Raw genomic sequence first — 11456 nt, 5'->3', positions numbered from 1 at the left:
GCCAAGTTTTACGCCTAGAATTAAATAGGGGATTTATTTAATATTATAAGAAGGGGCTTAGACACTAGATGCTGGTAGAGGTATTAGCCCCCTAAATATCCGGAAGCCATAGGCGGTAAAGAGATTATCCTATAACTGTTAATATAACTTAGTATTACGGCGAAGCAGCTTATATAGTTTAATATTTTTAAATTAGAACTATACTTTTAGCGTTAGTCCTATAAGGGTATAAAGGGCGCTATCGCGCAGTTTTTTTTTGCTTTATAATACTTACAATTTTTAATTCTTTTATACTAGCCCTAAGCTCTTACTAGCTATACTTTCTCTAGTTAAGGATCACTTGCAGCCGTCTAATTCTAAATAGGTGGGAATACTATCTTCGCCTACCCAAATATCTAAAACGGAAATTTCGTATCTCTATAACACCTAAGAGTATAAGGATATATATATCTTAGGAACAAACTATACGGAAAGCTATAGTAAGGCCAGCCCTATATATTAAGTTTGGATTATTAATCTTCTTACCTAATAATAGGCTCGTCTAACCCCGTAAACATAGTCGCTAGTATTAAGGACGTTTCTCTAATACCTCCTAGTAAGATAGCTGGATAATTATAGATCTTTTAATTACACTAATAGCTAAGCAAGTGACGATAAGGCCTACTTTATAGATGTTTTTAATAATAGCTTAGATTATAAAAACGAAGACGGATAGCCTATTAAATTCCTAAGAAGACCAAACCAAATTTTAGAAGGCGTAACCGAAAACAGTGCACTTAAATACTAGGTGGAGTGGAAGCCTAGGCTGACGAGTATTAAAGCCGCAAAGAGAAATAAGAATTTAAGGTATTACTTAGTTTACATTATAGGTAAAGTGGCGGTTTTGTACTAGAAGCCTATTAAAGAGCCTATAACTAACCTAATGTTCTATAAACTTAGATCTTATTATAAAAACAACCTTAATAAGTTTATTAAGCATATTATAAGGTTCCGAGAGCTTAGAGAGGCGCTTAAAAAGAAAGATAGAAAAACACTTATAGCTTTAGTAGATAAGAGTGGAATATAAAAGGGACTTAGATTAACCCTACGAAACGCTATTAATAAAAGTAGTAAAAAGGAGATTAACGGCGAATCTTTAAAAGCAAAAGAGAAGTAGAGATTACCCCTAAATATATAGAGTGTAGTAGGCTTAGGCCTAAATAATTTAGAAATAGAACTTTCTTTTATAGTACTTTAATAGTTTTTAAACAATCGCTAAGTATTTCTAGTTACTGTTAGGCAATTTAATTATTTCCTATATATAACACGCTTTAGTTTTATCTAGCCTACCATTTCTCGGGAATATATCTTATTAATACTAATTTACTCACAGCCGTCTCTTTTGGCTAGAATCCAATATTAAAAATGCGTATATCTTGCTAGCATAAGCGTACCGCCTTCCTCACTACGCTTTCAAAAGTGGGAGTCCTATAAACTACAGTAATATTAGTAAAGAAGAAACCCCGCAAATAGGCATACTTACTAGAGATTGCCATATTACCAGCCTCTACTAACTATTTATTTTTAATATATTAGGGCAGATTTAACGATCTATCCGTTCTAAATAAGCGATTGTGTGCCGGCGGCAATACTATCTAAAGGTTAGCTATTAATCCTTACGTTACATTCGGAACAAAGAGAGCGATAGTAAAAATCCCCTAGCTATCTATCTTAAGTAAGAGATATAGGAACTAGCTAGCCTAGGCCTCTTAATCTATTAAGGAAGGTTAGAAGTAATATAGATAAGGTATTAAAGTTTTACCTAATATCTCTAAGAACCATACTAATAAAAGTCTATATACGCAAGCGCTATAATCTTTATAAGCTTTAAGGAGGTACTTAGCTAAGAGTAGATAAGCGGCGATCCTAACTCCACTTATAATAAAAAGAACTTTATTAAACTTATCTAAACTCTACATTTAACTATACGGGCTATTAATGATTATAGATAACTAGCTTGGCATTATTATTAGTGCATTACTAAAACCTTTACACCTTTGTACTAAGAGGGTAATAGTAATACCGGCCTTATTAGAGTCTTATAAATACTATACAATTAAGTATAAATAAGCTTAAAAAAATCCACTAGAGTGGCGAGCGATGCCTAGCAATATAAGATATACGTATTCCCCAGGTATAACTTTCCACGGTTTTTTAAAAGTAATTAATACCTATATAGCCTATATAGAGTCTAACTAATATAAAAAACTTTTTATAGTAACTTTATTAGCTAGACCGGAGCTATAGTTTTAAAAGTATAAACGGATAAGCTAGATTATATAATAAATAAGCCATAACGTAGAGCTGATTAAGAGATAAATTACTAGTAGAGTTTTCCTTAACCCGATATAAACCTATAGTATACTTATAAGCGCAATCGCGGAGACTAAGTGTAATTTAAGGAATACTTTATATGTATAGTGCCGGAGATATAATATAGACAGTCTATTAAGTAATATAACAACTAAAATAAGCTAGTATTCTTTTAGTATAAGAGTAAGTATAGTACGGAGTAATAAACTAATATTTCCTAAGCGGAACTGGGAACTACTAAGAAGTTAGTAAAACTATATATAAGACCTTAAATTACGCAAACGCGGCCTACCTAGCGGTAAAGCAAGCTATATTGGCTCAGATTTAGATAAAGGACTTTATTACCAATTAGACTGGTCCTACTACTAAGATATAATAGGATTATGTTGATAACAAAAAGAGAGCCATAACGTTTCGCCAACTTGGCGCGGCCTAAAATTCCAAGAGTATAGATAACGATATTTGCTATAACATAAAGAAGAATAAGAATCGCTGCAAGTACGCTTATATTAAAGCTTCCTTTTTAGCGCTTAATAACTAACGTGTAATTAAGTCTTTTATAAAGAAAAGAGAAGATTAACTTATAGGTAGGTGCATTAATTAGCTATAAGAGCTTTTATAAAGTAAATGCTCTAAATACGGCTCTAAGGGAGATAAGGAAGATTGTAATTATTTATATAGTATTCTATAATGCTGAATTTCCTAGGCAAGATGTACGTTATATACCAGTACCTAGATATATACTTTACTTATATAATTTAGCCTACGCAGATGGTTTTAAAATATATAAAGACGGATTTTAAAATCTAGAAACCGTTTTTAGGGAAGGTAGGGTTTATAAATCGGCGATTTGCGATTTTATAATTAATCTTAAATCCAGTATCTAAGATTACTAATCCCTGATCCTTAAAATCCGATACTTAACTTACTTAGCATCCGGCTTCGCCTTCTTTTCTTAGTATACACACCTTCTAACTAGCCGCTTATTAGTTTACCGCTAAAGCCCTAGTATTAATTCCTTCTAACGCGCGTAAATAAGGGGGCTATATCTAGAGTACGCTATTTAGGTGCATCCAACGGACGTCTATTATCTTACTCCCTTCTTATTAGCATTGGGGGAGAATAAGGTATAGCCGAGCGGGAAAGTATTACTAGCGTGCGTAAGCCTTTAGACAGTTAAATTTGTGGTATATATATTAAGAGCTCGTATCTAACAGTTAGTATAAGCTAATAGGCAACGAGAGTATGATTAAAATCCCAACCGAGTGCCGCAGCTAATTGGAGTAAAAGTTCGAAAGCTATAAAACTGGTGTTTATTAGACACGGCTTCTATAGAGAAACGATTAACTGTAGGACACTCTCCGTAGACCCTTTAACTGGTCCTCGCGCGCGCGAGCTATAATATATCCCCTAACTCTATAGCCAGATCTATAAGACTAAAATATATAGTCTTAAAAAGCTTAGTATTAGTAGTAAAATCTAAATTTAGTAGTATATAAATGTCTACCATTCTTCTTATAAGCTTATCCGCTAACTTTATATTAACTTATTAATATTTAACCACTACTAAGATTTAAGCTTTACGTATTTTTTCCTCTCTACCCTTAGCTATTCCTATTATAATGTCTACAGTATAAAAAATTTTTAAACGCCGTAAAGAAGAAATTAATAGGAAATGTTATAAGCTTATAAGAAGAGTCCCTAATACTAAACTCGCCCTTATTATTAAAAGAAATAGAGTTAAGCATATTTTCTGTTCCCACCTTAATAAGAACTAGCCTAAATCTATAGAAGAGATAGTTAGTTTCCTTTAAGTTTTTACTAGAATGCATCTTGCTAACTAAAGTGTATAACAACGCTATAATCCACGGAACTACTACCCAGCTAACTACTAAACTATTAATGAGTTTTAAAAAGCTAGAGGGCTCCTTACCGGAGATCTAATAGTAGCCTACCTAGTAATAACAACGTCGTAAACCCAAACCTCCTTTGATTTAAGCTTTAACGGTAGTTATATTAGCTTTAATAGGCTTAGTAAAGGTATATAGACTTCTAGGTTTACTAAAAATATACTTAACTAACCCCTTAATGGCTTTCCTATTAGTTCTTATAATAGGGGCAATAACGTTACGAGAGATAACTAGGATCCTAACTAGGAATTAGACGAAGACTTCTTAGAAGATAATAATAATAATAAGGACTTCCCCTATCTTGCGCCTATTAGAGAAAAGAATAAGCAATTCCAAAATATATCCAATTAGCTACTATTTATTTACGCCCTTTAACCTAATACTAGACAGTTAAGCCACAGAGTTAAAAAAAGGCCTTATGCTGCTATAGCCGGTTAAAACCAACCTTAAAATATAACCTAGGCTTAAACAGCTAGGGTAGCTTAAGGTATAGCTATATAATAAAGGGCAAGTCCGCCTAACTTAAACGGGTCTTTCTTTGCTAGGTTATATCCCACTAACAGATTTATTAAAAACGCGTAGTATAGTAGTCGCTCTCCTAGCCGTCAGAATAGGGTTTATGCTAAGTCCACATCACTAATACGGTATATAAATAATGGATTAAACAGAACCTGGTCGTTTAACTTGCTTTAGATAACACCACTACCTCCAACCTTTAAACCTAGCTCTTATACCTAGCAGTTTCGTTTTAAATAATAGATAGTCACATATAATTAAGTGGGGTCTTTAGTACATTTATATTATACTAATTTATTAAAGTTAAACCGTTGTAATTTAAGATTAGATGTCCACGACTGGTAAAGGACCGTTAGGTTCCGGGTAACTATTATAATATTTTAGTATTAGAATTCCGCATTATCTTAGGAATGGCTAAGGACTAAGCAGCTCTTTTATTTTGTTTTAGACAATCTAATTATTGTTACTAGGTTAGCAATCTGCTTTTATACTCTACGGTCTTTTATTTTAATACTATTTTACATTTTTTTTCCTATTTACAATTTATCGCCGTCTTTAGTGTTAAGTAACTGTAGCCATCCTTTATTCTAGTTTCCACTAATACTAATATTACTATTTGGGTTATTAAGCTCTATTAATAGTTCTAAAATATTTCCTAAAGTATTATATATAAAATTGCCCTTAGGTAATAGCGGTAGTAGCGGCAGTAGCGACCCTTACGGCTTTCTAGTTTTAATTATAGCCCTATCTTTTTAAGCCTCGTTCTACCTTTTATTAATATTAATATTAGTCTAGCTTTCCTAAATAGCGCTTTCGTTGCTAGCAGTAGTAGATACTATAGGAAACGCCTTACTAACCCAGAAATCTAAGTCCTTTACTAAGTTCTTTGGGCCCAATTCCTACTCCATCTATCCTAGTACAGGCTTAAGCTCCCGATTTAGAAATATCAGCTTCCGTTATTTCCTATATATAATTAGGCGACGGTCCTACTTATTAACAACCTCCTCTGCATCCTTATCTGTATTTCTCGCAAGCGCTAAGCAATATTTCTTCGCTATTTTGGTAATACTATTTACAAACGTCCCTATATCCGCCGATTTCCCAAAATAGTAACCACCATTCTTAAGGCAGAGATCCTTAAGATTTATGGTCTAGGTCTTAAGCGTAACTAGCTAAAGAACACTAAAGCGGCTAGTATACATATCTCCTACGCATTCTATATACTATTGTATAAATTTGGCTATATATTCCTTATCCTTTAGAACGTCTATCTAATAGTACCTAAAACCGTAAACAAGTTAAATTAAGAAAACTAAGATGTACTTACTGCCCTTAAACTTTATCTGCCTAATCTCTCTAATGTCTACAAGCTAGGTAGTAGCGCTCTCTCTCTATAGCAAATTAGATTTACGCATAACAACATTATTATTAGTCTCTTTAGTAATAGTATAATATCGCTAGGTTCTCTTCCAACTAGCTTATACTCCTAAAGCGCGGCCTACGGCTTTAAGAGTTTCCTAATATATAGCAGCCTAAAGTTCTTCCATCTGGTATATAAAGTCATTAATTATTTAGGCCTACTAGGAGCCTACGAGTTCTCTACTCTTTAGCTAGGCTTAGGTTTTCTTAAGTTTAGATTTAAGGTTAACGATTTTATATTATAACATTTTTGCTTTATCGGCATTTGCCTCCGCCTTAAGGTTAGGATTCGGCAGTTAAACCGTTTAGTTACAAAGTTGCTATACTTTAGTCTGCAGCTAGGCTAGCCTATTCATTAATTAAGTAATCTGTTTATCTTTAGCACAGTCCTATATAGTTATTAAATTAGCCTAAACTTCTCCATCTAGGGATTAAATAATAGTTTAGACACCAAAATCCTGCATTTATACTCTTCTTATTTAAAGCTTAGATATTAGTTTATCTTTCTCTCTTTTCTAGGCTATAAGTTAGGCTTATAGTCCGCCATTTTCTGCTTTAAAGCTTGCTCTAAGTTAATTTATTTTAGCCTCTAGCTGGGCTTACGTATTCCTTAATTAAGTAATATATTTATCTTTAGTACGGTCCCATACAGTTAACAAATTAACTTAAACTTCTATATCCTAGGATTAAATAATAGTTTAGACACTTACTTTGTTTTTTTAGAGCTTAGAGGTTAATTTATCTTTTTCTATTTTCTAAGTTGCTAGCTAGACCTACAGCTTAGAATTTTCTACTTTAAAGAATGCGGTCTGCTTAATATATCCCTCTAATAATTACCTTTGCTTCGCTAATTCTGTATTTAAAGCTTCTTTATATCTTATTATTAACTCTATCTTTTTCTCTAGTAGGAAAATAGTCTCTTACAGGTTTAGCGCACTAATATCTTCATTAGAGTGATAACTTATAAAATTATTAATATTGTTAGAATTTTCAAGTTCACTAATCCGAATTTGCTAATTTTGGATTTTTATCTCCGCTTTCCCCAATTTAGCCTTTTCTCGTTAGACATCTTATACTGCGTCTTAATAGAGTCTTTTAAGATCTCTAACCTTGTTTTATAGCTGCCAATTCTTATCTCTCTCTATAGTTAAGTCCTGTTTATACTATCTTCTCGTATCTCCCTTAAAATCTCTCTCTTCCTACAACTCTCCTTTTAGGCTTTTAATCTTAGCACGTAACTAACGCTTAATATCCTTAAGCTGTTCCACCTTTTAGGCTAATAAGTCTCTTTATAATACAGCTAGAGGAGCTCTAAGGATATAGTTAGCGTTAGTATACCTATAAAAAGAAGTTAACGTTTCCGGGAAATCGAACTTTAAATTATTAATAAGTATTTAGATTTTGATATCCAACGCCTTACCTATTAGGTGCTACTTTTAAGAAAGCTATAATATAAGTCACGCTTAATATAAAATGAAGTTATTTTAGTGCCTTAAACATAGTCTATAAAGAAGATCGATAGAATAAACAAGGAGGACTAATCCTTAATATAATTATCCTTAAAAGGTCGGCCATAGCGACGATCGCTAAGTAACTTTGCCTTAGAGGTAAACTAAGGAAGCTATCGTTCTCCATAGGAATGCTTTATTAACTTTAGCACTTACGTAACCTAAGATATAGGTCTACTAATATCATCCCCGTAACTAGGCTTTGCTTACTTAAGAAAATAAATAGCGAGTTCCCTATTAGGATCCTATTTCTATAGTTTAAGGGCCTAATCTATACGAAAACCTAGAATAATGGTAAGATTTCCTAGTTTATACTAAAGAGCTAGATTTGGCTCTTTAATAATGGGTTTTTATTTACCCTACTCCTTTTTAGGGGCCATAGATGTTATCTTAAGAAAATAACGTATATAAAACGCCTATAGTGTAACATAACCTAACCATCTGTCCCCCTTAAATGTTATTAGGGATAGCGGTGTTATCTAGTCCTCTAGATATTTAATATTGAGATTTTCGGGATAAAAATAGACAGCTAAAAAGCCACGCTAGATAATACGTTTTTAATTAGAGCCTAGGAGTTGTTTAAGGATAGTATAGCAAGGTTTAAGATACTTTAAATTTTTAAAACAACTACGTAGAGTAGGAATTAAGCAAGGAACTAATAAAATATTCTTAAGAAGCGCATCTCTCTTATAGGAGTCTATAATAGTAGGAAATATTATTTTTAATTATATCTAACTTTTAATAGAAATCCGGTTTCTTTTAGAGATAGCAGGTATATAAAGCTCCAGTTTCTATAACGTAAGGGCATTAATAGCAGAAAATGAGATGTTTAAAGTTTTATAGGGTAGAATAGTTTTACGGCCTAGAATAGTTTCACGGCCTAGAATTTAATTTTAGATAATTAAAATATACTTAAGAGAATTAAGGATCTCCTAAATATGCATAAGTAAGAGCATATATATAGTTTAGAAACATACCTCGTCATACTTTAAACCTAAAAAATAATATAGAGTGCCTAGCTAAATTGGGTAAAAGAGTTCCGGTATATTATTAAGTGCGTAAAATATATCTTAAAAGCGCTTATTCTTTAACAGCTGCCGTAAATCTTTCTCTTTTGTAGCTATAAGCTAACTCCGCCATCGGTTCTCCAATTTATTATTATTTCTTTAACAATAATATAAGATCTTATAAAATATTTCTCTGTTTAAGAAGGGCTGCTCGTTTCCAAAGGCCTCTATAATATTTGTTAAAGCGTTTAAAAAGAGTTCTGGAAATTACGTTAGACATTTATAGGGGGTATAAATATTAAAACTTACGCTTAGAGTAAAGCTTAACAGTCTACTATTAATTATTTAGATCTAGAACTTGCTCAGCAGCACAGATATGGTATAATCTATTAAGGCAATCAACTTGGGTTATAGGAAGGTAGGGAATCTTTATGGTATTTTTCTTCTAATAAAGTATATTCTTATCAATACTAGAGACCCTAAGGGCATCCGCGAGTGCGTTATTATCTATAATAGCCTTAATAAAATGTTCCTTAGTTAATCGGTTGTAACTAGTTCTCTTAAAAATATTTTTTAGGACTATAACTTTTTTTTTAAACGGCCCACGATAATATTTACGCGCTAAAGGATGCCCGAAATTAAGTACCCTAAGGTTAATCTTTATAACCCCTCTAAAACACTACGCTTTAATAGCTACGAAGTCTTTATCTAGCGTGTCCATCGCTATTACCTCTTCTTTTAAGTATAGTACGAGCTGTAAAAAATCTTAAAAGTAGTTATAATATAAGCCTAGTTTATAAAAGATCGGAAAAGGGCGAAATGTCATCCGCTACCCTAAAAACCGCGTATATCTAAAAGTATAAAAGATTTAGGGTTTAAGGATCCCGGAATTCGGTTTCTTAAATCTAGATTTTAATTTTTCCGATCCGGCATCGCTAAACTAGATCCCAAATTCGTTTTCTAGAAAATTGACTAAGCACTACCTCTAATAGTGTGTTAATTCTTCTATATTTAAGGCGTAGTTTATTAAATTATGCTAAGGAAGCGGTTACGGAGAGCAGCTTATACGCCAGAATATAAGATAACTAGTTAATAGTTCGTCAAGCCAAGCGCTTTTAAATCCCCTAGCCCTTATTAATAGCCGTATAGACATTTATGTTAGAACAATATAAGTACGGATCTATCTCCGTCTCCGTCTCCGTTTTCCTTAGAGCTCCTACTATACATTTCTTACGTTATTGTTATTGTAATAGATTATCTTTAAAACCAAGAAGATAGTAAAAAAGTGTCTTAACTTATATCCTATAACCAAATTATATACTTATTAAGTAATAGATCAGACTTTTATAACAGAGTCTCCTAAATACACTTATAAGGATCTGGGCTTATTATAACTAGAAGATTCTAAATCTAATACTAACTCTGGCTCTAAAGAGAAAACCAATATTCTAAAAAATGCTATAGAGGTGCCTCTACGCCTATAAAAAAAGAAAGTAAATAAGTCTAACGGGCAGTTCTAATGCACAGTTAAGGGGTACGCCTCCCATTTTACAGCAATAACTTCCCTCTTAAGATATACCTGCTACCTAGCAACGGCAGAACCGCTATATACTCTTTACGCTGCCTACTATAATCGGCTAGAGAATTGTTATTATATAGCCTATAAAAAGCAATACAAAACTTTAAAAACAATTAGTTAATATTGTAAAAGCTAGTACCTAGATAAATACGAAAACCTAATAAGAGTAAAGATCCTACCGCAAAAGTTTTAGCCAGCAAAGCCCTAGCCTGTAAATCTTTAGCTAGAAAATCTCTGACCGCTAAAGCCCTAGCTAGTAAGGCCTTAGCTAATAAATCCTTAGCCAGTAAAACCTTAACTAAAAAATCCCCAGCTAATAGAGCCCTAGTTAGCAAAGTATTAGCTAGCAAAGCCTTAGTTAGAAAGCCCTTAGCTAGAGAAGCCTTAGCTAGAAAATACTTAGCTAGTAGAGCCTTAGCTAAGATATACGTATTTAAAATAACCCACTCTTTTATTTACTAATATTAATCTATTAATTAGTAATATATAAGCAATCTTTAACCTCTATTTAAGAGAAGCGTTTACTAAGCTCTTTAACTGCCTTAGACAGTAGCGCTATTTCTACTAGCAGCCGAAATTATAAGGTTTTCTCGTAAGACTAATACTTTCTCAGTACTAGGCTCGATTTTGATTACTCTCTACTTTAAGGTAACTAGGTCTTTAATAGTTTTAATATAAACCTACAAACTGCGAAACGCTAAAGACGTAATAAAAGCTATAAGCCGGCTCCTATCTTACTATACGGTACGCCATAGTTAATAGGTACTAGTACTTTATGGCTTCTTACTAATTTTAGATAGCTAAGCTTAGGAGCACCTAAATTTAAAAGCCTTAAGTAAACCTACTTCCTCAACGGACAAACAGCCTATTGCCCTTAGGGAACTTAATTAAGATGCTAAAGCACTCCTAAATACAGAGATTTAAATAATAGGTCTAGGTTACTCCTTAAATTATATAGGAGAGGCCCTACCGCAAAGATACATTTCAGAATCTCACCACTTATCGCCGCGGCAAAGCTTATTTATTAACCCTTAATATAGAGCCGCCAAATTCCCTATTACAGTACAGCAGCTCTTAGAATTTTATAGTGTAAAGTTTAATTACTTTAAGGCTCTAGAGTTAGTTTTTCCGTAGCCTATTAAGGGAGGATGCCCAATAATAGCTC

The 11456-nt window shown here is 32.9% G+C and overlaps 2 protein-coding genes across 2 annotated transcripts; both read right to left on the bottom strand.

Moving 5' to 3' along the window:
• Positions 1–2644: 2644 nt before the first annotated feature.
• On the bottom strand, positions 2645–2872 carry K441DRAFT_549252 (uncharacterized protein; the record flags this gene model as incomplete). Its single annotated transcript, XM_067642996.1, has 1 exon — positions 2645–2872. A coding segment is annotated over one exon (228 nt), but the record flags the coding sequence as incomplete, so codon positions are not given.
• Positions 2873–8262: 5390 nt separating this feature from the next.
• On the bottom strand, positions 8263–8424 carry K441DRAFT_549501 (uncharacterized protein; the record flags this gene model as incomplete). The annotated part of the gene is made up of 1 exon (XM_067643007.1): positions 8263–8424. A coding segment is annotated over one exon (162 nt), but the record flags the coding sequence as incomplete, so codon positions are not given.
• Positions 8425–11456: the final 3032 nt, after the last annotated feature.

The sequence above is a fragment of the Cenococcum geophilum genome, assembly GCF_001692895.1.
Source record: "Cenococcum geophilum 1.58 unplaced genomic scaffold K441scaffold_11, whole genome shotgun sequence".
Lineage (NCBI taxonomy): Eukaryota > Fungi > Ascomycota > Dothideomycetes > Gloniales > Gloniaceae > Cenococcum > Cenococcum geophilum.
This window is presented reverse-complemented; position numbering and strand designations above follow the sequence as displayed.